Source organism: Agelaius tricolor, unplaced genomic scaffold (genome assembly GCF_023055355.1).
Source record: "Agelaius tricolor isolate 1412-34295 unplaced genomic scaffold, bAgeTri1.0.p SCAF_11, whole genome shotgun sequence".
NCBI classification, from domain to species: Eukaryota; Metazoa; Chordata; class Aves; order Passeriformes; family Icteridae; genus Agelaius; species Agelaius tricolor.
Genome location: NW_027269271.1, coordinates 16,753,047 through 16,778,829, shown reverse-complemented (window position 1 = coordinate 16,778,829; position 25,783 = coordinate 16,753,047). Strand labels below are relative to the sequence as shown.

Below are 25,783 nucleotides of genomic sequence, written 5' to 3'. Positions count from 1 at the left end.
GTGAAAAAACCAATGGAGGAAGAAACAAACAATGAAGAAAAAAAAACCAAACAGAGAAAGGGTGGTGTGTGTGTGTGTGTGTGTGAGAGTTAATAGTCAACACCTGCAAACGGCTGTTCCTGCACTACACAAGGTCATTTACATTAATCATTCACCCTACCTTCTCTCTGGCCATGTCTCTGTGCATAAATCAAATGCTGTGTTACCCAAAGGGTAACCTTGTCCTGGCATCACTGAACATTCTTCCTGGAAATGGGAACATTTCATAATTCTGAGACCTTTCCTTTACAAAGATGGCTACAGACACATGCACATTTATACATAGATATATACAAACAAGGTTAGAAAAATATTTATTTTTGCTTGTTTAAATAATTACTGAAAAGTGTTAATACAGTAATACGTTAATATTTGTACAATTAAAACTTTATATATAAATATTATATAAAGCATTTTTCATAGCAGCCATTGCATATATAGTAAAACAAGTCTATCTGAAGTCCCTGCTGCAAAACTCAGGCCAAGCAGCGTTCATCCTCTTCTGAGAGGAACATCTGTACCAGAGCCAGGAGTTCAGGAATGAGGAATTCTGCTGCCACTGACAGCAAAGATGTTACTTTATCTTCTACCAGGTACTGCCCAGGCCACCTAAGTGCATAGTGTTTTTGGGGAGAAATGTCACTATGTGGAATCACATCACAGTCTAAGCTTGTCTCCAACACAAATCAGGACAACACCTTCTAAGAGAAAGGCAGAAACATTACGGAATGGCTTCAAATGTGCTAACACAAGGTGGGCCATGGCCTTACCACAGGGTGCTCAGGGGCACCATCACTCCTCACTCAGCCAGGGAAGCCCAACAAGGGGCACGGAGGCACAAGGAGATGTCGTGCAGGACAGGATTTAATAACTCATATTTAGTTTGTTTTTATTGAGTTCCCTTTCCAGGTTTCCTATGAGAGTATCAATACTCTCCTGCAGGTCCTTGAGGTGGGCTCTTTGATCCACTGCAGAGTCCATGGCTGGCACTGCCAGGCAGCTCCCACAGGGGAGCTCTGCGGGGCCGGGCTGCGGGCGTCCCGCGGGGCCGTCCGGCTCCTCGGCCTTGCCGCTGTCCTCCCCGCTCTCCGTGCCCTCGGAAGGGACATCATCATAGTCTGCCTCCCCCAGGCAGTCCCTGGGGCTTAACAAGTAGTTCTCCCCACAGCTGCTCCAGTCCCCAGCATAGCGGTTGCTGGATGGGCTGTCGAGGCCGGCTGGCCTCGGTCTGAGCACCCCCGACATCTCGGCACCGCTCAGATTCAGCACCTGGGGTCTCTGCCTCTTGGGCCTCAGGTAATTCAGGCAGGATGAGTGCTCAGGAAACACACTCAGATGTGCTGGTTCTTTGGCAGGCGAGTGATGAACTAGAAGAGAGAAGTTCAACCAGTCACAACTGAACCCATGCTGCAACACAAAAGTCCATGTCAACCCTCAATGTCCCACCTAGCATGCATGAATACATGCAATCTTACAGCCAACACATTGCACACTTTTTGCCATTGTTTGATATAAAATAATTAGGAAAAACTACTTTTTTCCTAATTTGAAGATTCATGCCAGATTCAAATTACAGTAGAGAAGCCTTTCTTAAAGTGGAAACTCCCAGACCACCAATTAAATTCATTGTATGAGTTAATCACCATTCAGATCTGGTCAAAGAAAAGCAAACTGCTCAGTTTGCACACTTCATCCAGGCTAAGGAGTAACAGAAAGCAGGCACAGCAAAAGAGGTTAAACCACAACAAAACACCACCACTGAGAAACCCCTAGAGAAGCTGACAACACATTGAGCTGAGCTCTCGTGCTTCTCTTCTGCCCTGACGCTCTGTGCTATTGAAGGAGCTCCCCTGCAGTAATTTCTCTGTGCAGCACAAGCACAGGTACACTCACACAGGTTTGCTGGCAGCATTACCTGAGCTCATGAATGCACAGCACAGTCACTGACAGGCTGCTCTGCTGTGACCCACTGCCCAAGGCAAGCAGCACTGCTCTGCTCACTGCCCTGGGCCTAGTAAGTGTCTGAGCTGCAAAACTTCTGGTTTTATACACACCACTGCTTCTTGTAATGAGCAGCACAGACTTCCTATTCCCATTCACCCCTGAAAAGTGCACACAAACCCATGCAGTTCACCATGGGAGCCCCTCCTTGTTAGACTCCCCACACACAAGCACAAAGCTTCAGTCCTGAAATGTGCCCAACCCTTCTCCTTCTGGATCCACAGTTCAGGTCTCCAGGGGATTTTACTTTATGTCTTGCACAGTAATATGCAATAACTCTCACTGCTTTCCCCCCCCTTACTATAACAAACCCCTTCTGTTTAGACTGTGCTCCATTAAGAGAAGGGCCATGGGTTAACAATAACTTGCCAGTGTTACACAGGCTGGCCAAACAAGGCCTATTTGTTTTTGCTCAGAAATAAACGGAAATCAAAGTATTGCACAACATGTTGGTTATCAAGCTGTCTCAAACTACAGGAGATTAAATGTAAGGGACCAGACTGTGATCCTTCCATTCAATCCAAGTGTGCTGTTTACACTGTGTGGCATTCACCTACTCAAGTCTCTGCATTTGTGTTTTACCTCCCTTTTAACACAATATCCTGCACAGTTCTTGCAAGCCAAGGGATAGGGCTCAGCTTTTTCTTCTAAGTGAAGGAAAAGTCTACTACTTACCCTACTCCTACCCTCTTAGAGCAATACACACTCCCATGGGCAGAGCTGCATCCACTTGGTTTTGTAGTCCACAGCAGCCATGCCATAACCCATCCCCATGGTTTCAGGATTAGTTTCTGCACAGTATTTGCTGCCCAAACAGCTCTTGGTCTCCCTCTTCCTCCACCTACATGCCTCATCTCTCCTGCATAGACTCACTCATCTGACTGAAAGCTTCTTTTCATTTTTGGTGATCAGCAGCTTTGGAGCTGCCCACCTGCAGCTGACAAGTGAGCAGCAGCATCTTCAGTCACCTCAAACCCATCATGGAGTAGCAACATTTTTCCTTATGCAAAGCTCTGCAAAAACAAGTAGAAGTTGCAGACCTCTTACTCTGAGGATATCTTCAACTCTGCCAAATTATAAGAGTGGAAATAAATTAACCCCATCAGGTCAAAGCTGAAGAGCAGGGGAAAAAAAAATCCACCACCTCTCTAATACAGATATGGAAACTTTAATGTAACTGAGTTGGTGTTTTCTAGTGTCTTTACTCACATAAAGTCTTCACTATTTCTTTCATTATACTCAAACACTGCCATATGGTAAGAAAGCAATTAAAGCAACAAACTTCCCATTTAGCAAAGTGCCCAAATAGAAACTGCCATCATTTCTTTAGATTAACAGTGATGCCATAGTACCTCACATTTTAAGAATTCTGATGCTGCTCAATCATCCTGTGAATTAATGTACAGTGTCACACAGTGCAAACACAAAGCAATGGTTTGACTTTTTTTCCTTGATCAGATGAAAGTACCTGGCCACAGCTGAAGTAAGTAGTGAAGAACCTCTATGTGCTTTTTGAAGTCCAGGGCACTAGCAAGCTCCTCTGAGTCTGTGAAGACTCTGTTGTTATGGTTGGTGGTCTCCTGCCTCTGGCTCAGTAACACAGGGCCAAAACACACAGCTAAATTCTGGCACGTCATCTTATTCACTTCGTGGTAAGAGGCCACCAGTTTCAGGTGATCCAACAGCATCTTCAGGGTAGCCTAAAGAAACAAAATACTGCTCAGGAAACCAAACACCAAACAACAGTGGTACTGGTCACAGCTCTAGAGAGAAAAGATCAAGGCTGATAGCTCTGGTTTTCCTACCAACACCCATCAACAGAACATCCAAGTGCTGAATTAGAAAAGCTGTATTTGACTATGACAGAGCAGACCAATTAAGACAGACTTTCTGATAAGACTCAGTTTGTTTCTTATCTGAACTCATTTTCACACGGATGAGTTTTCTCACAGTACATCAGGAAGGGAGGAGAGGCTGCAGAAGCAGTACAGATGATTCAGGTACATTAGAAAATAAAGAAACCCTCGAGATGATGTCAGCATCTGAACAAGCTTCCAGGTAATTCCAGATACCATGCAGGCCCCTCCATCCCTCCCTCTCTCCCCCCCAGAAGGGGCTGTGGTTTGTGGTGCTACACAGGAATTTAACAGGTAACAGTGCACAGCTCTCTCACACTGCACAGCAAGGGAAGCAAAGGCTTTATTGCACATACTTAAGAAAGAGGAATGGATTTGCCCAGGTAATTCCAACATACAGATTAGAGAGCTCTGCAGAAGTGGAGCAGGACAATGGAATTATCATTTATGTGATATTGTAAAAGTAGAGATCACAGGCTTTCATTCAGTTTTAAAGAAACAATATAAAATGAAAACTAGAGCAAGTCCAGCAATGCAGACCCTCCAATTCATTGCAGCATGGAATTATTTTCACATATGTGGAGCATCACAAATACAAGTGAACCACTTGATCTGATAAACAGTTCTGAGACATTTTATATCCAGTGTGAATATGTTCCTTTAGTTTCTGATGCTTGTGATTTACTTGAACGTGCTAACACGACTCACCTTCTCAACATCTGGCAGGCAATCCAGAAGGGCTGCTGTGTGCTCAGAGTCACTTGGGTCATTCTCACAACCACTGGCTGTCATTTTCAAGGGATTTTTCACCATTGCATCCAACACTGCTTCATAGAGCTGCTTGGTTATCAGGGGAGAGGGCAGCTCTCGCAGATAATCCTTTAGGACACCTAATGGGACACAACAGCTGCCTTTAACAAGCTGCAGATTCTCTTTGCAGCAATTTTTGGGAGCATTAAAGCACATCAACTGCACTCATTACACAAGAAAATCCCCTGTGTCAGTGCCAAACCTGGCCCTCAGGAGCAAGGGGTGGGAGGACAGCACCAAAAGGGCACAGCAAAGAGGGGCAGGAGCACAGGGCTGCTGCATGTGCAGGTGTGAGGACACTGGGCACCAGGTGAACATCTCCCCAAGCTTCCCTCCTTTCAGGGTGAGGGGAGGCAAGGAAAGGACTCAGAGCAGTCCACCTCCCATCCAAGGAAAGGAGCTCCTACAGACATCAAAGTCCAACTTTTATATAAGCCTATCAGGTAGTTTTTCTTTTCTGTTTATTTTCAGCTATAAAATTATGAGCAAACATCCCAGTGCCAGGGGCACGTACAGCAAAGCACCTGGTGCCTTCTCACCCAGCCAAGCACAAACCAAACATGTCCTGATGAGAGAGGGCCACCAGCCCTGCTGCTCCTGGGCACCCTGCAGCCCCTGCACACCACTCCCTCCAGCTGTGACAGACGTGATCCACACCCCCGGGGGCACTGCCTCAAGTGCCCAGCACCGAGCCTGCCCTGGGGCACTGAAATACTGCAGCGTTTCTGCAGCTGGGGTGTGCTGGGGCAGAGGCTGTTTCGGGGACTGCAACAACCAGGCAGGCACCTCATTACCACCTATTCTTTCTGAAGAGGAATTGAGGTTTGCATTCTTGTAAGCTGGCTTTGGAACCTGGCTGATACTTCATTTTGAGAGGGGTTTCAGTGATAAAATAACCCAAAATATTAAGGCTTCTAACAGCAGTCTCTGGAAAGGACATAGCAGGATGCTATCCAGGCGCAATATCCAATACAACCAACAAAAAATTGAAGGAAACAAGCCTGCCTGCCAGCAGTTTTCATTTTCCTTAAAAACTTGCTTTCTGTGCCACAAATATCTACTAATTTTAGCTAGATCACAACTGCATTTAAATACTTTGTTAGGAAGAACTGCTGGACTAGAAGAAACTGTTCAAAAGTATGAACTGCAGTTAACAAAACAGCCTGTCCTCCAAACAGGTAAAGTTTGAAAGGCAGGTTTTTTTAGCAGGCCCTCCTCACAACCTTGTAAAATCTCACATCACAGCAATTACCATCACACTGTGCCATTTAACAAAGCAACAGTTTTCATCTACTTGAGCCTGTGCAACGGAGCTGTAAAATGAACTGTACAGGGTGGGCTTTGTTACAAGGTAGTTTCTTACAAAGTACAGGGAACAGAAGTTAACATTTCATCCTTCACATGCAGAATGCATGCAAGAGTTGTCTTCTACCTGTATAATTATTTTCATTTAAAAAAGAATCCTGCCCTTGCAGCAGTGCCCTGAACCTGAGCTGCCAAATCACCTCCTGCTGCAGCACGGGCAGGGGCAGCCAGGCAGAACCAGCTCTGCAGACACCACACGGCCTCCAGGAGCTCACTCTGTGCTCAAAATGGGAACATCTCCTCAGGAACACAAAATATGAGAACAACCACTTTTTCCTGAAAAAATATTTCCCCTGGTGTTTTGGTGGGATTTTTTTGTTTGCTTTAAAAAGAACATGCACTTTTGGTACTTCTCCACTAAAGTAGCTAGTTTTTGTTTAGTAACTTACTCATATTCCTCCCTTCCCACCAAATACTTTTTCTTCCCTGAATTTAGAGGGTCATGCTCCCTATGTGGATTAGCTGGTTAAAATATTTATGAAACAAATGTGGCAGATGTTGATGCTGTACAACATGATCTGGGATATTTTCCTTTTTTCATAAACAAAATATTAGCAAGAGATGCTGACTTCTATAAAGATCTCTGTTTCAGTTGTGCTTTTTTTGGAGGCAGAGACTGAAATCAAAACCAGCTTACAGTAGGAAATTATATGTTCTAATCAAATTAGCTTATACTAAACACAACTGTCTATTAATAATTATTTACCAGGAATTCCTGCAATAGCATCCACAATCATAGGACTGCCACCTGCCAAAGGACTTTCTCCTGTTCAGCTCCAGATAACAGGATGGTTTGGGAGCCATGAATGCCCCTTGACCTTTCTAAATCCTTTTGCTATTCACTCAGCTAAATTAGCCCTCTAAGAGGCTGCTGTTATTTTTTTTCCATGAATCTACGCTTCCTGCCGCTGCCAGCCCACTAGCACATTCCTCTTGACACAACCACACACAACAAATTTAGACAGAGAGCAGAAATTGCCATCCACTTCATTAATTCCTCATTTTTCTGACCCACTGAACTGTTAAGAGCACTGCAAGCTTTATGCAGAGATATGAATTCACGTGGATGCCAACAGACACGATGCAACAACATGGCTACAGGTCAGTTCCATGAACTGCCTGCCCGCCTCAGTTTGATCCATGAGCCCACTTAATTGTGTGTCAGCTTGTGCCAATCCCAAGAGTATTTCTCAGTCAAGATTTAATCATTAAATGTTCATTCCTTAGTCTTTGGAGAGCTGTCAAAAAAAAATATTCATCTTTTTGAAAAGGAGCGCTACTCAAATTTCAAAAAGGACATAAGGCAGCACGTCTCTTCAAATCAGCCAAGATTTATGCTGAGGATTCATATTCTGTGGAACACATGTTTTGGCTGATAGAAGTATGAATCATGTGCATCAGCCTCAGCATTAAGTAATCAGGGGAAACATTCCCTCTCAACCCAACTCCCCAAGCACATGCAGTAAGGTTTGTGGGCTCTTTTATTCCTAGCACTGGGCACAGTGGCTAACTCAGCTGTCCACAAAAACTGCAGTTTCCCCTGTCAATCCACAGCAGGCAGCTTCCAATAACTGGAGTGGCTGCATTTGGTCAGTGGAAGGTACAGATGCCAAGAGCCCTTCCCTCCCTGCTCCCCAGCCCACAGAGCCCCCACAGTCAGTCCTTGCAGCACAATGCTGACACAGGCACTGCAGGCACCTGCACAGCACAGCTGCAGAGCTACCAGGGCAAAGAATCTGCTTTTCAGTGTAATTCCTTAAAACTCTTTTCCCTTGTAAGGAAAGCAGCATGTAAGTAATCTCTTGCAAGAGAAGGCAAACTAAAGGACCCAACAGACTTTCTGTAAGGCAGAAAACAAAGCTGTAGTCTTTTCACTCTTGCAATGCAAACTCTGGACAGAAAATAATTTCATGGAACAATCTGATATTAGAAGTTCTCAGCATTTTTTCTCATTAATTTATTTGTAAAGAGAAGAAAATGACCCAGTTTAAAAGATCATTTATATTTTTTACCTTTACCAGATACCTCGTTTATAAAAGCTGATATATAACATCAGAGTGAAACACTGGTGGGTTAGTGGCTGGACTTGATGATCTTAAAGGTCTTTTCAACCTAAACAATTCTATGATTCTATAAATACAAGTTTCTGATGCTGACAGTGCTGGTACTTGTGAACAACATTGAACCCCACAGCAAAATCAGCCAAGGCAAGTAAGGCAAACTGACTGGCTGCACACTGAACCAGGAGGTTTATATAACTCAGTAAATGTCATCGGGTAGCATCTTCTGCTAACGTGTTGTATCATTATAAAATGTAATGAATAAAATTAATTCCCAGTACATTGAAATGAAATAGACCTCCAAACAGGGTATAACTCTTCTATACAGCTGGATGTTGGATATTACAGAAAGGGTTTTGACACAGAAAATTTACACCCCAACTACTGTTACATTTTCCATCCCCTGATATACAGGCAGTGAATGCTTTTGACTAATTTCTCAGAACAACTGGCTTACTCAGTGATGCCTGAAATTAGATCAACTTTAGCTAGCATCAAATATCAATAGTTATAAAACTGTTCCAGTTTTTAGCAAGCCAGAAAAACCTCAACAACTGACTTCAGTTCTGCAGTGCAACTCCTGTGAAGAGAGCCATGTAAGGAGCTGATGCAGACAGGCTGCCCAGGAGCAGCCCTACCTCTTCTGGAGGTTGCTGAGTGACACCAAGTGAAGGGCCACTCCAGGGAGCAGGAGAAAACCCAGCAAGGTTTTAAAAAAGCAGTGATCAAATGAAGGCACTTTCCTGCAGCTCTAACTAGCCTGCACAATACAATGGGAAATCTGCTTCCATATCTCCTGCAGTCTCCAACATAAAGGGGAGAACAGCTGGTCTAAGGCAGCCCTGGGTCACATGGTGAGGATCCACCAGCACAGCAGAGGGGCCTGATCACAACCAAGCTTTTCCAGATCTTCTCCAATACAAACCAATGGCAAAGGTTTAACCAGCTCCAAGACCCCAGCTCCTTTCAGACTCCCACTTCCCTCTGTACCTGGTGGAGCAGTAACTGAAAGCAGATCCTTCCATGTCCTCCCCTCCCTAAAAATCACTGCTGCTTCATCCATACTTACACATCCCCAAAGTAACTGCACTCATTCCCACCCAGCTTTCAGCAGAAGTTAAAAGCTTGTTAAAATAACAACAGAAAGAGTTCAAAGCACAATTTCCCCCTTTTAAAGGTACATGAGGAACATGGCACAACTCTGTTGGAAGAAAAGCAAGTAAATGTGTTACCTGTTATGACATTAATATCTGGGTACTGGCTCTCACAGAGAGTAACAGCCTTGCTGTCCCTCTCAAACGCCTCTCGAAGCTCTTTCTTCACCGCTGCCGAGCCACAGAGCCGGTACAGCCCCACCACCTGCAAGCACAAAGCACAGCTCATGTCAGCAATGCCTGCCCAGGGACCAGTGACTGCACCCTGTGCTGTGCCACCAGAGAGCCTGAGAGCAGGAGCTGGTGACTGCACCCTGTGCTGTGCCACCAGAGAGCCAACAGCAACAGCAGCTGTTTGGGAATGCAGCTGGGCTTGCACAGTTAGGCTGTCCCATCACCCCACACAGGATCAGACACTTCCCAGGACACAGGGGCTGGGAGCACTCAGAGAAGGATGCTCCTGTTTTCTCAACAGTCAACGTGCTGAGCAGTGTTTCATCAATGTAACACAAGTTCTAAATTGGTATGCCTTAATATTTTGCTTTTATGCAGAATCAGGAAAGAAATACAGATTAAGCATATATTTGCTTCTCACCCTACTCACTCAGATCATCATTATTTTTCCTGGCATAATTGTTTAATTATTCAAAATAGAATTCAAACATCAGCAGAAAGAAGTGAGAGATGTTTAGAGCTTTATGTAAGCAAAATTGCAGTACAAATACAGTCATTAATCATCAGCAGAAGAAAAAGTCACACAACTGACTCCATACTAAAAATGAGGAAAGTTACAAATCAATTAATAAACCAACACAAACCCAAAATAAGTGAAAGCATTTTCCTACAGTATTACATTATATAGTAAAAAAAAAATTTTTATACCCTTAACCAGTTTCAAGAAAACTATGACTACTCCATTGTTACACCTGTAAGATGATGTTTTTAAAGTTGATAAGATGCTGACTTCCATGTGTTTCAAATTATACTGAAAATTTTCTGCAAAACAGCTATTATTTAGCATGCTTAAGGTGATAGGAGTGAAACCTGCAACATTCTTGAACTAAATTGCCATTTAAATCATGTGCTTTCATGTATTGAAATTTTCCATTTTATCATTACTTTCATCAGCACCATTTATGCAAAGTACTGCTATGATCTTACAAGACTAATTCTTAGAAATATTAATTTTATTTTAATTAACATTAGCAACAGGTGTACTGAGCAGTAAAAGATTAATTCAAAACTACCATGGACTCAAGACAAAAAATTATCCAAAACCAAGCCAAACCAAAGAAACCCATCTGTACTGTCTTAAGACCATGAGAATGAAGGTATGAAAGCAAAAGCATTTTTCTGGTCATATATTAATCAGAAAGTTACCCAATGGAATTTGTACTGCCCCGTTCTCAAGACTGAATATGACGTAGTATATGCCTAAGACAACTTCTTTTAAAGTTTTAAAGTTTCCTAATGCCACATCTGAAATTCAGGTGGAGATTATGTACCATGACAGTATTTGCAGTCTATAGGAAAGTCAAAAATGTCAGACAAGCATGTGGTTAAAAGAAGAAGTTAACAGTATATTTTGCACTTTTGGTTCTCTTTGTGAAAATACAAAAATAGATTTCATGCTCAAAAGCATCAGGTACATTCAGATAACTTAAATCCCAATTGCTTCATTACCAGTGTTGCCTTGATTACCCAATATCATTTGCATGACTAGGTGCTAATAAGCCCATAATAAAGTGCTGAAACCATAGAACACATATACTAGAAAGAATAAAACTTCTCTTTTCCAGTAATTGCATGTTAGGAGAAGTATCCACAAGAAAAATCACACAGCTAATACCAGTGATGACTTTCAGCAAAAGAGCCACATGGAAGTTCCATTTCCCTCTATAGTTCATGACCTGTGTTATAAACAGCAGAGCTAATCTCATCACACCTGCAAGCATATCCAACCTGTCAGCAATTTAAAATAGTAACACTGGTAGGTGTGACTACTTCTCAATTTCACCTGAGTGAGAACAGGTGCAAAAGACAAGGAGGGCTCACTAATGCTGTGGAACAGCAGACAAGAGTCCTCCCACCAGTTTCAAACGAATTGCCACGGGGAACATCTGAGCTTAAGACTGCATAGTCTTTCTTTCTTAACAGACCTCTTGTCTAGCACCCATAACCGGTGATGTTTTTCCATACCTCATTTCTCACACATATTTTTATTCATTAGATTACATCAACCAATAATGGGATGAAAAAAAGACACTGGGCACTTTTGCTTTGAAGCACTCCCAATTTTGAGGACAACCTGTAGAAAGACAAGGAGCAGTGGTGTGGGGAAAGAACTAATTCAGCCCCTCAGGGTCTCATCCTAATGCTGTGTACAAAGTGATGACAGAGATGGGTCTCAGGCACACTGGCTTGAGACTCCACCAAAAGATGGGCTCACTGTGTCCCTGCAGAGAGTCTCAGCTTTGGGTTTGAGCAAACAGTGAACCATACCATTTTGGCATTTAAATGTGTGTCCCTACAGACTGAGCCATGTCTCAGGGGTCAGATATTCTCAAATTCTCAACTGATCTCTGTTTTCCGAGGGTGACTCTACACACTGGGGGCTGCACATTTGTTTCACAAACCCCACTCCTAAAGCTCTGCTGGGAGCAGTTCCTGTGAGCAAGTGTACTTCTCCTCTACAAAGGCCAAGCTGGAAGTGCTGCCTGCACACAGTCCTGTTATTCTTCCCACATTACAATAGCCAGTGTTCAATACACACAAGCAGCAAAGGAAAAAAAATCGACTTGTAAAGATGTTTTTTATTTCCCCCATTTCCACTTGCTATTTACACTGCAACAACAGCTATCTCAACACAGAAATATTGACAAAAGAGATTAAAATATGCACAGTACCTGACAGCCTCTCTTTTCAATCTCCAGAATGCATTTCTGCAACAAAAGGGGCACCATCAAGCCTGCATTTTCCTTCTCTACAACTTTCCGAGCATCCACCCCAAACATCACAGGCTCACGGTCTGTGTCAAGGCCATCAAGAGAGTTTTCCCACTGCTCCATGAGTGACAGCTTGACATAAATAAGCCCCCTGGGCTCCAGCTTGACAGCCAGCTGATGTGTTTTGGTGACCCGAAAGAGAGTGGGAAGAGCCACAGTTCCATGACAACACACTCTGTTTTTCCGTGGGGTGGGTTCCCAGCTGAACACCACCAGCTTTAAGTGCTGAGCATTTTCGATTTCTATATTGAATGTGTGGTCCATGTCAAGAAATGTTGTCCTACATGTGAGCAGGGCAGTCCTTGCTTTATTTACTGAGTCAACCTGTATTGCACAAAAGACATCTTTTGAGTCTATTCGTGGTGGCTTTAAGTCTTCAGCACCATAAAAGTGAATGCTCATGAGTCCAGAGATGTACTGAGAGCACTTGGGTTGATCAGAAAAGTTGTAGTGTCTGAAGGCATCGATATCTATTTCAGGTTTACCACTGTTACTTGGAAGGCTCTCCTTTCCTTTCCCACACTTGGTGTCATGTCTGTGTTTACCTGATTTTGTTATAAGTTCAGGAGAGTCACCATCACTGAGGTAACCACCTTTGTTGAAGGATTTGGAGCTCCTCAAGCTCTTCTTTTTGTAGGTGTGTTGTGAGGACACACTGCTGTCAAGATGGTAACGGCTTATCACATTCCTGCTGGCAGCTGTGGTGGAGTTTCCAGAAGAAGGCAAAGACACTGTATGGCTTGTATCCCGGCAGCTACTTTTCAGCAGGGAAGGAGGATTATCTGAACTACTATGGCTTGAACTTCCCTTCACACTCAGCTTCCTGCTCAGCTCTGGCAGCTTTTTCATTTTCATGGAAAGCTTCCTCACAGTCCTGGGAGATTTAATTCTATCAGGGAAAGGCCAGTTGATTGATCCACTTTTTTTCAGGGGACTGGGACTTGGAGGAGAAACCTCTGTGGAGGGTATATCAGGCTTGCGTGCAAGAGCAGCTCCAAACCCTTTAGAAGGAAAGAGAAGGAACAATCATTTTCAAACTGCAATTCTCAGCAATGGAAAAATAAAATTTCAACTTGGGGAAAACATGTACAATTTGTCATAACCTGGTAAGTACAATTCATTCAGACACCCTTCACTCATTCAGTCAGATGTTCACAAGTGTTCAGAAAGCTGTGCTCTGCTGACTCGTTCAGCCAAACTTGGCAATTCATTGTCAAAAGCCAGATTTGTTCTGCTTTATGGAGATGAAAGGGCCAGAAACTACATATAAACAAATGAGCAATTGCACCCGCTGCATTCAGCTCGAGCCACTTGTGCTGCATCCCCCAGACAAGCACACACAGCCACATTCCTGGGGCACAAGTGCAAGGAAACCAGACTGAAAAAATCCTGGAAATATGGCAAAGGCACCCTTGTCTGCAGAGCAGTTAGCTACACAGCCAACACATCAGCACTGCCACTCCTCTAATGTCTAAAGGAAAGACACTTGTCTCTGGCAAAGACTGTGGTTCTTTGTTTCCCTCTATTACCTCAAAGAGCCCTAAATCTCTCCTGTGTAGATGCAGGCAGTCTCACACCTTTTCGTTCATTTTTCTCAGCCTCTCCTTTCTACAGCATGATGTAAGATTTATTCCTTCCAAAAACTGCATCCTGCACTGCCTCATTTCACTGCCTGCCAGCAACCTTCCATGTTTCCTGGCACTACCACCCCACAAGAGTTTTTAAAGTTAGACAGCTCCCAAGTGACATCCTCACAGGAAATCACCCCCCTTTCAAGGTACCAAAAAGAAAAAAAAGTATATAACAGCAAGCACTGATGGTAAAAAGAGCAAAAGAAAAAAAAACCAAAGCAACAACACTTCCTCAATTCAGCAGTAAAGAACTACTACTTAAGGAACACAATTAGACATAAGCCAGTACTGCACACAGACAGGAACCTGTGGCTCACCTCATGCTCTAATACCCAAGGAAATGCAAATACCAAGTTTTGCTCAAGTCATTCTCACTTTTACCAGCATGAGGCAGTAATAACTGTAAGAAAATTGATCAATTTACCTTAGTTAAGAAACAATGCGGGAGGGAAGCTGAGGGCAGAATGATAGATAGATATTAATAAAATTACATGATTACTTTCACTTAGAGTCACTTTTCCTCCCCTTAAGAAAAAAAGAGTACCTCTTGCTAGCAACAGCCATCCCCATCACCATTTTCAAATGTTAGCAGCTCCCAAGAGGACTGGGTAGCCTTGCCTGTGCAGGCTGGGGTTCTATACAGTCCCTAAACACACCAACCCTGTGTGAAGCAATTAGCCCAGGCAGCTCACAGAGACTCAAACACCTTTATCCATCCATCATTACCCTTTGCTAGCCATGGAAAAGGGGATTGTTTACAGCATATAAAAAGAAAGAAAGAAGTGTTGTTTTCACAAGATGCTTAGTAAACCACACTTTAAAGGAGTTTCTCCTTCAGATTTGCCAAGGACTTACTACTTTAATTGTAAACTAACCACTTCAAGTCCACAGCAAGTGATTCTTACAAGTGCTTTGTGCATTCAAATTAATTTTCACCACTGGACTGTAATGTACTTTTTATACTTCTTTATACTTCACCAAACCTTAACAGCTAAATCAGGCAATCTGGTCTTTGACCAAAGTCATCTGCTGTGGTTTTGGTTCCCTCACCCCCTTCCAAGAAAAACCCTACAAAGGCTAGTTCTAGTCTCAATAGAAGTTTGGATTAAGTAACTTTTGCAGACAGTGGCTTAAAAGAGTACCTTTAGAAAAGGAGGTTTCAGTTACGAAGAATAATGCATAGAATCTGTCTTCCAGAGGAACAGAAGAAAATTCATTTAATCTCATGGAAGTAGTTCCCTTGCAGGGGCAGGGCTATTTCTAGCACGCCTGCTGTGCTTTTCTGGCAAGCAGCTAGTTAGAAATGTGGTGTTTGATAAAGGCAGACAAAGCCTTCCCTTGTACTGCAAATCACCGCACGGTCCCACTGGTGGGCTGGCGTGGAGCGCACTATAGCAATCGCTGCCACACTGCAGCCTCTAACATTAATCTCCCCTTTCTGTCAAAACTCTCTGGCACAGGCTTGGAAAAGCAGGCCAACAAATTAAACTTCCCCCCCACAACTCATTAAAACCAAAGAGTCAATCTAACACTATGACTTTTCTGTGTCCAACTTCTGCTGCGTTCAGCAGCAAACAGTTAAAGTGAAATATGTGGCTGGAGGAAACTCAACAGTGGAGCATTATGCAGGATGGTATTCCCATCAGCACTGAGCCACATGTTGTTCCACTAAAGCCAGCAATGTGCTGAGGTATGCACGCAATTTTAAAAGAGTGTACATGACAGCTCTGAACAAGCTGCAGGAGGAGTTGTAGCACAGTCCAGTAACACTTCACTGCCCAGCCTACCCATCTGACACAGCTTTCTCACAAGGGTAACAGAGAAACTGAGTTGCACCTCTTTTCTCATCCCAGTTACAAGACTGTGCTGCAAACAGCAGTTAGACATTAAAAATATCCTTACAGAAGGGTGACAGAAGACAAAACATAAGAGGCACCTGTTGCACCAGGACAGCACGGGGATGGTCAGTTTTATATACACAGCTGACCATTTGTATGTGTATGTAATGTTTATATTTTACAGTGAGAACACTCAACCCCTGGAAACAACCAGGGACGTGGTAGTCTTCACCCCTGCAGGTTTCCAAGCTACAACTGCACAGGGTGGGGTAGGTGGTCTCATTTAGGCTCCTTGCTCCTCTGAAGGGTGACCCAGATGATCATCTGATGCCCCCTCCATCCTGGGCTGTGCTATTATACTGGCTTCAATACATTTGCCTTGTGCCTTCTGACACTTCAGCAGTATGAATACAGGGGGAAAAAAAAAAAAAAAGCTTTTGCAGGACAATGCAATCCAAGTCAAAACAAACGGACACCCTAAGTAACTGTGTGCAACATCAGCTGTGGGTTCAGCTTGAGTAGAAAGCCACCCTTTACTTTGCTCAGCACTGTGGCTCTGTGAAAGCACAGAGCCTTTCCATGGCCACAGAAACACGAAGAGCCCACAGTGCCTCACAAACCAGGCCCCTCTGCCAGCCCATCCATCCAGGTGTCCACAGGACAGTCACCAGTGTCCCCTCAGCCAAGCAGACCTACACCTACACAACACTGCTCCAAGGGAAGAGAGGGCTCAGACTCAAGCACCTACAACACAGGCCCTGCCAGACATGTGCAGTGATTTAGCACAGTAAACATGCTTGTCTGCCCCTGTTAAATGGAGTTTATATGTGTTTGGGCACATTTATCACTGTCACATCCATTGCCAGCAACACATGCTGTTTTACAGGCACATTTGACTACCCTGTTATATATGTCACATTCCCCATTGTTTAAGATAGGGCTTCCAAGTTATTTTAAAGTTACTCAGAAAACATGCAATTTATTTTTGGGCAACAAGTTGAGGTGAATAAGTTGGTCAGAAAGCAGCCAGTTGCTTACTACACCAAGCTACTGAAGTTATCAAACAGCCACTCTCACACCTAATGGAAATGCTGAGTTAATGTATTAAAAGTGAAAAAGCAGCAAATCAAAATAGAAGAGCCCAAATATCTCAAAACCATTCTTGTAGCAAACAATAGGTGAAAGAGGGCTACTGTTCTTCTGTGGCAGAATCCACAAGAGATACTGATCCGGATCCTCAGCTGACACACTGCACATCAGCTCTACTGATGTCAAAGGCTGTTAAGTTTCTGAGGTGCAGGCACAGTTCTAGACCTGTTCAGATATAAAACTTCAGAGCAGAAGTGTAAATGGCATTGAGAGAACATTTACACTTCTGCTCTGAAGTTTTATATCCCTTACCATTCTGGTATCTCACACATTGTGCAAGTATTTCACATCAATGCACTTCTGTCTTGTGAAACCAAAGCTCCTTGCACTTGAAAAACAGGTAAACCACAAAACATCTTCCATCTGGGAAATAAGCATTAAATTTCAAAAATAATATTTGTAACATGTGGAAGGAAAGGTGTAGATAACATTTGCTGCCCAGTATACTCTATGTATATTGCTGGAAGCTTGCCTGCAACATGTAAGCATGCAAAATATTTGCATACGTGGGCCCCAAAAGATGTATTTGGAAACCAGGATAATGGTCACAGCCTAAGTGGAGAAAGAGCCCTGTAGTTTTAATAGGAATTAAGCCAAATTCCAGTTGGCACATATCAGGGTTAAGTGGGAATATGGGATCCATCTTCACTTGCCATAACATTGGAAAGAAATTGTTTACAGTGACTCTTACCAGGATTTTCCACCCAGACAACTAACTCAAGTACATTTTTAGTAGCAAAAGCACAATCCAGATCCTGGCAACCTTCAATGCACCAATCCTACCAGGACGTCTCTCAGATACAGATACACGAGATGATTCCACTCATTAGGTAGGCACTAATACCAACAGTTAACCTCCCCAAAAGCAAAAATATTCTAAATATTGTAAAAAACAGAAGGCACTATTCAGAGCTCTGTGGTGTAAATCTCTCTCAGGAGCCAACATTACAAAGGGATGCTTTCCTTCAACAATTTGCGGGTGATACGCACAGCTATAAAAATACACAGTTAAGAGCTCAGTCCTAGAGAGTTATAAAGAAAATTTACTTCAACATTTTACAGTGAAAAAAGTTCTCATATTGCATTTGTAACAAAAACCAAAATTCTATTTTTCAATCATAACCATTTTTTCTGTGCAAAGAGACACATAATTAAAAACAGCCTCCAGGGTTCTTTCCACTTAAATTCTTCTCCCACAGACCTAAGAGCCTAAGCTGGGCTGTTTCTACATTATTAACTTGGAACCAAGTTACCCTCTTACTCCTATCTTTTGAATACATGTTATAAAGAAAATACATTATTTTTTCCCAAGCTCTGCTATAAGGGTGCCTTATTTCTAATCAGTTTCTTTTTTAAAGCCAACAAGGCTAGAATTATTCACTAAGGAATTACCTGACAAATCCTATTAATGTAAATGGCATTTACTGTAGAAAGTAACCAAATTAATACCAGGAGCTAGCAGTGTAAATTAAGACTATGGGACAAATTAGCACTTCTACAACTATGATCCATTGTACTGGAAATAGTATTTCTAGTTACAGGAAATAACTATTTAGTGCTCTGTTTGGAAAGACCCACAAGAACAGAATTCTATCATTTATTCTTTTCATAAAGAAATCTCCTGTCTAATAAAGACTCAAAAAAGCAACCAAAAGTAAAAAAAAAGTCATTACTATTTTCACTCTACAAAATTGGAAATCAAAGTAAGGCAAAAATATCTAAAATGTTAAAGGCAAAATTGTTTCCATTGTCCAAAGAAGAAAACAGCAAATGACAAAATAAACAAATATATATTTTCTTGCATTTTGTACTGCCCCACTTTTTTTTCTGTCTGTGCTTCCCAAAACCTAACATTTAGGCTCCAATGCTAACCAATATTGACATATTATATATGAGATCAATAAGAAAGGTAGGCAGACTTTTCCCCAAAGCTTTAATTTCTTATTTGACAGGAGTTACTGCTTAAAGTACCCAGCTCTCTACAAACAGAGACATCCATTTCATACCAGCTATATTATTCAAACAAGGTCCTAACACAAATAAAATGAAATTGGCCATGGTGCCTTTCATGTAGTAATTTCATATGGATGAGCTGTCATTTTAAATTTGACTGAAAATAACTGTAGATACTTTAACTGGATTAAAAAGAACTAAGCCACTTCTCCATAATAAAGCCAATTACTAAGCAGCAGGGATCCACTTCATCATCAATTAATCTATTCAATGTGATCACCACCCAACACATGTAGAAGGAGAGCTGCATTTGAAGTACCTTAATTAACTAAATGCATAACAAAAAAATCAGGTGAAATTCGTAACTTCTCTCCCAGTTTGAGGAAACTCTTGAAATCAACAACTCTGCTTTCAGAAATAAATGCATCTTTAGTATGAAAACAAGTTTGACATTTTTCTTCTTACAGAAAGGGACTAACTTTAAAAAAAGAAATAGTCACCCACGTATGGAGAGATTAAGCAACTAAACAGAGGTCAAGCAGTTTGCAGGACACACACAGCCTTCCTAAATAACCACACTTAGTGACCTCTACAAAGCATTTGAGCCCAAACAATGACAAATCTACCAAAGAACATATAATCTCATCTGTCTTGCAAGCAAATAAAACCAGTCTAAGTATTTAAAACAGCTATAAAGTGAGCTATTTCTAATAAATGCCCAAAAACTTTAACACACTTTGCAACTAAAAATATGCTTGTATCTGCAGCATTTCCATGAAGAGAACAAAATGTGAGCCCCCAGAAGACCAAGAGTTTTTTCTTCTGCTGTTAACAGCAGTTGCTCTGGTGCTTTGAAAACAAACCCTGTTCCCAGAAGGAATATCTCTGCACCAGGAATCCAGGCACAGCAGCTCCCAGTACACAGGGACATGGGGCCAGAGACTGCCAGGATGGTGAGGCTGGATGGCGACAACCCAAAAAGAAGCCCCTCCAGAAGACAATGCACACCTGGGCTCCCACACCAATGTTTCAGGTCCTTTCTGATGAACCAGGCAGAAATACAGGTTCTTAAATGTCAGTGTAAAGTGTAACCTTTCCCAAAGAAAGGAACCTGGAATTCCCTGTCTCCTGAACTTTACGCTGTTTTTAACTTTGAATAGGACACTAGAGTTAAGGTTGAGATAATATGAGGCACGTAAGTAATTAAAAGTAATACCTTTTTGGAAAGGGTTGGGAGAGTTTTTTCTACTTACTTTTGTTTGGTGTGGTTCTATATTTGTTTGGGGTTTTTTAACAGACTGGGAAAAATCCTTAATATGATGCTGAATTCACACACTAATGGAATTATGGAAACAAGACTATCAAACACTCAGCCAAAGATAACAAGGAACAAAGAGGCTGCCTTCTGAAAGTGAAAACCACTCTTCTGCAGTCTATTAGATTAGCCTGAGACAGTCAACAAGACAGTAATTACAGAAAGCTACGTGATGAATAGCATTTACATGGTCTACCAAAAGGTCTTTATTAAAAAGTCCCAGACAGCAAGTTAAAGAAACTTCTGCAGACATTAAGTAGCTTTGAGGCAGGAATCCAAGGCCAGGGCTAGACACCAGCTGACAAAGGAAACCCAGTGTGTCCTCACATTACCAGGCTTTAGCAAGCTCATTTTGTAAAACCTTTGTCTTCAGTGAGGTGGGAGCCAGAGAGAACCCAGGCCAAGCACACCTGGACATGCCATGAACAAAGTGACTGGGAAACAACTGCGCACCTCTGCGCTTAGCAGGCATCAGTCTCACAATCTGAGTCATTTTCAATGCGCTTGACATGCACTGCCACCAAAAGTTTACATGGTAACGTAAGAGGTGGAGAAAGAGAAAAGAGACATAACAAAGGAGCGCTTATGTTCCTGGGCAGTCTTACCTGTGGAAGGACACTTGAAGGCAGGATTGTCCTCTGCTGCTGGCACAGCAGGAGCCTTGCAGGCAAACCTCTGCAGGGGCTGCTGTGCGTGTTCCCCGGGCTGTGCAGCATCCGCCAGGCTGCCCTCAGCGGGCTGTGCCACCCGGCCGCCCTCCGCAGGGCGCGTGGCTCCCTCATGGGGACTCACGGCCATCCCAGAGTCACCCCCAGCGTGGCCTTTGTACCGAACCGACGGGGAGCCCACAGCAACAAGGCTATTCACAGCAGAAGGGTGCACGCCGGGCAAGTCGGGCTCATCGTCTTCAGGGATGGGGTTGTACCATATTTCTCCTTCATCATCCGCGTCGCCGTCCTCGCCGCAGTCGGGGGCGGCGCTGCCCAGCGCGGCCGGGCCCGGCAGGGCGCAGCTCCGCGCCGGCCTGCAGGGAGCCCAGGGCACGGCGGGCTCCGGCAGCGGCACGGGAGACCTGGGGAGCGGGACAACGGCCCCGGGCTCTTCCTTACAGGCATCTTCTTCTTCCAGGGGAGGAGGGGGCCGCCGGTGGGTGCTCTGCTGCAGCCAGCTGCGTTTCTTGGAAACGGTGATGCTGTTCACCTGCGGCCTGTGCTCGGGCACCTTGCCGGCCTGGGGGCACTCGGGCTCCTTCCTGCTTCTCGAAGCTATGTAAACATTTTCTATGAAATCTGTTCCCAGAAAGGAAGGCAAAAAGAGAGGGAAAGACAAATGTTTAGAATATCATTTGGCTTTTGACAGATGAACACATTTGCTGTCGTATAACACTTGCATCAGACCTCATCCAAAAGGACAAAAGATAAGGTGATATGAGCACAAAATTAGATTTCAGCCCATCAAAGCAGAATGTGCACATAGTTAATAAAGAGCCAGGCATGTTTGGCTGTATTTTTAACACCACATAATTTAGATAAATGACAGTGAGATAGCTCTGCTGAAAGGTCATGCATACTTCCACAGAAATGGCTGCTTTTTTCTGCCAAGTTCAGGTGCAACTGGTTTGAAAAGTTACTACACAGTACTTCTCCAGTTTAGTTATGCCAATGAAGAAACAGTCCCAATGTACTGCTTAAATGGCTACAAAACCCCCACATATATTAATTTCTAGATTTCTATATAAAGGTGATATGTCCTACATCAGAACCTCCAGAAAGGACTGTCCTTACCAGCTTCATCCAACAATTATGACAGAAGCATCCCCTGATTTGGGGGGAATAAAACAAAACACACCATCAAGAAAATAAGGAAGGAGAAAGAAGAAATGTAGAGAAGTTTTTAAACAACAAAAATTTCACACAAGAAGTAAACAAATTCCACTGACCCCAAAACTTGAGAGTTTCATTGAAGCAAGAGAGAAAGATTTAACTGTCCATGAAAAGTGCTGCTCACACTTGAGCCCCCTGTCAGAGCACAGCCAAACTCCACTCAGCAGCAGTACTATACCCCCCTGGCTGCAGCACATCGGGGAGCTGTGACCCCTGCACTAGGACTGGAAGAAAAGCTGCAAACACATCCAAATTAAAATCAGGGAGCAGGTCAGGTAACCCTCATGCTGCTCTGCACACCAGGACAATCCACACTGGGCTTGCTCAGCCATTGAGACTGAATGGGGCTAACTGGGTTCATATAAACAGACCACCTCTTTTCACATGAAGCTCTCTGCAATTGGAAATTCGAGATGAAAGCAGCTATTCATTACTGCTTGAACATTATTCTTAGCAAAGAATTATTTTCACACCAATAATGGATGTTAAAATATGGGCACCTTTATGGAGGACTCATGGAGCAGCTCTGTAAATCCAGCCAAGTTTGCTGTAGAAAGGGAGACATGAAAAAGACTCATGTGAACACCTTCCCTTTGACCCTCTTTTTAGTTTTGTACTTTAATGATAGAAGAGATCCTTGATAAGATCTGAAACACCACCATTTTATTTGATGAAAGATTCATAATTTGATTTTTCAAAAGCATGGTTTGCTTGTTCAGCTAAACTGCAGTATTATCACTGTTTGAGATTTGAAGAATTAACTTGTTTCAAAGAATTAACAAAATAACAAAATTAATCATGCTCCTTCTGAAGCTTTGCACATCTCCACTGAAGTGCTTTACTACACTTGGGGCCTAAGTCAGGCAGCTAACAGAATCTGAAGGAAATGTGCATGCAGATCTCTTGTCAAAGTTTCAGTGATTTGGCAGCAATCATGCTCCTTCCCCCACCCACAGCCTGGAAATGGAAGCATGCTGCTGTAATGGTTCCTCCTTACACACTGTCACACTACAATTTCACGTAAGAACGAACCAAAAGGATAGTTCTGCAACAGGCATAGGGCTATGCCTATATTTTCAAGAAGCCTCTTTGGGTCAGGGACTTCTCAGGCAGGCATTCTCCTGCCAGTGACAAATATCCCAAAGTCCTTGCTTCATTCCAAGGCTGGTCCCTGCTCTGGTGACATAAATAGAAGGAGCATCCGAGAGCTGTATTTCCACAAACAAAAATATCTGCTACTTCCTGCTCTGCTGCACAAACACGGGTCCTTCCGCACTGGTTAGGGCAGGCTGCAATTCCCAAAACAACAGCTCCTGTGCAGCACAGTGTGCCTAAGCATACACCCAGGGGCACATCTGGTGTGAGCCCCAGGCTGCCCTTCAGTCCTAGCAGCAGAAAACTTTGTTTTCAACATCCACCCAGGTATCTCCATAATCTGCAAAAGCTTGGAGCAGAGCTATCAACACAGAACCTCCAGCCTCGTCCACCAAGGCTGCCCACAGGGACACTCCACCTTCCACAGGACTCAGGACCATCCCAACTCATCAGCCACATGCTGCCAGACGTCACCGATTGGAAATGCCCACTGAAACTCACCCACATTATACACTTCCACATACGTCTCCCAACTGCAGTTTCTGCAATTGCTAGCAGTATTTGCAAGCACTGCTTCCCCTTTATTCGAACTTGGCCCTGATCCTGAAAGCCCTTATGCCTGTGTTTATTTTAGTAACAAACTGGTTCACATGCAAGTATCTGCACAACCAGTGGATCAATATCACAGAGCTAGTTTTCAATGTTGTTAGCTGTTACAGGAGTGAGTCCATTTTAAATAAATACAAAGCTCTGAGAGACATACAGGTCAGAAACATACTTTTTGTTCTAGAGCAATGCTTCATTCAGAAGAATGCTGCCTACTATTAGCATTTTCACATACTTATTTAATATTACATTTAATATAGTTAAGATCGTGTCTCCACACAAATACCAAACATGACAACGGTTCCTTTTCAAAAGGCTTCAATATGGTGTTCAAGAAAAGAAAAAAGTCAGGTATTTCCTTCACCTTTCACTCCATTGACAGAAAAATTAAATAAATCAGTATTTCAAGTTAAGCTATAATAGTACCGACACGTGTATGCTCAGAAATCAAAGCTTCAATGTTTCAACTCAACTGCAGTCAAAGCTGACCTTATGCCAACTCCGTGGGCACAGAAAATACTTCACCATGATACCATGCCTTGCTTTGCAGACTGCATGGAAGCAGGGAACAGCTTTATCCAGCCTCTCCATATATGGATCAAACAACTCTCAGTTCTTCTGGAAGATATTTAAACACGTTCTCTTTCGCTAAGTTTCCTAACAAAAGTATAAGATACAACTACTATATATTCAAATGGTACAACGACAAAACTGAAAACTGATCTGTAAGATTCCGAGTGCATCTTTAAAAAGCGAACAAACCAACCAAGCCCAGCGGGCAAACAGCAGCCGAGGAGTGACAAGCAGATGTGGGAGACAAGACAACGCGCAAGGACGCGCACCCAGCGCTGGTCGGAGCCCCAGGAGCTCTCGCTTTCACGCGCAGTTCCCGCTCCCAGAAGAGGCGCAGGTACCGATGGCACGCTGCCGCGGCCGAGGAGCGATCCGAGACCCAAGCTCCCGCCCGCCCCGGCGCCCCGGGCAGCGGGCACGGAGCATCCCGGTGCCGCGGGAGCCCCCGCCCGGCGCTGGCCGGCAGGTGGAGGAGCAGGAGCGGCCGCGGGCGGGCAGCCGGAGCCTCGCGGCCGAGCACTTACCCTGCGGGGCGCAGACCCCGCCGTGGCGGTGCCCGGCGCCCGCCGCCGCGCCGCGCTGGGACCTTCTGCCCCGCAGCTTGGAGAGCGTCCTGCGGAGCGGGTCGGCCATGCCTGGCGCTGCCTCCGCGCCGCGCTCAGCGGGCGCTGCCCCCCGGCCCGCGGGAGCGCGCAGCCCCCGAGCGCCGCGGCGGCCCCGCCGGGAGCCCCGGCCCCGACCGCCCCATGGCGCCGCCGCCGCGCGCGCCCGGCCTCGGCTCCGCCGCGCACATACTTGGCATAGCTGAGCGGGGTGAGAGGGCGCCCGCGCCGCGCATGCGCTCCCGGCCCGCCCCGCCCGCGCGCGGGGTCGCCCCGGGGGAGCCGGGCTGGCTGAGGGGCGGGCCCTGCGCGCCGGGCCCGGGAGTGCCTAGCCCCCGGAGCCGAGACGGGACCGGGAGTGCCGAGCTCCCGGAGCCGAGACGGGACCCGGGCCGTGCCCGCCTGGGAGAGTGCCGAGCCCCCGGAGGCGAGACGGGGCCCGGGAGTACCGTACCCCCGGAGCCGCGGCAGGGCCCGGGCCGTGCCTGCCGGAGGGGCCCGGGAATGCCGTACTTCCGGCCCCGGGCGCTGTGCGGGCACGGACTCCCCATCGTTACCCGTTCCCCACGGCCGCCCCGAGTGTCATCATCTTCGGCCACCATGTGCGTGGCGTTTCTTGACCAAGACCAAAAGAATCACAGCACGTTTTAAATACTTGTTTTCCCTTGTTCTTGGCTTCCCCCGTCCCCAAAGGAACAAGTCCCTGGGCTGAAAACCCGTTTCTGCCCCTGGGTTCAGGCTGTGCGTGTGGCAGTTCTCAGTCCCCGGCAGGTTCATCGCAGAGCCTGGCATGCGGGGACGGAGCTGGCCTCGCTCTTAGCAGCTGTTACTGTCCCAGCCCAAATGCC

At 44.6% G+C, this 25,783-nt stretch overlaps 1 protein-coding gene across 1 annotated transcript; it reads right to left on the bottom strand.

Annotated features, from left to right (window-relative positions):
- Positions 1-326: 326 nt before the first annotated feature.
- SYDE2 (synapse defective Rho GTPase homolog 2) lies at positions 327-25,130 on the bottom strand. Its single transcript, XM_071436364.1, has 7 exons — positions 24,858-25,130; positions 20,782-21,465; positions 12,192-13,291; positions 9,364-9,490; positions 4,605-4,786; positions 3,509-3,740; positions 327-1,406 (listed from the first exon to the last, which is right to left on the bottom strand). The coding sequence occupies exons 1-7, from the start codon at positions 24,964-24,966 to the stop codon at positions 904-906; spliced, it is 2,937 nt and encodes a 978-aa protein (XP_071292465.1). The 5' UTR covers positions 24,967-25,130; the 3' UTR covers positions 327-903.
- Between the last annotated feature and the right edge of the window lie 653 nt (positions 25,131-25,783).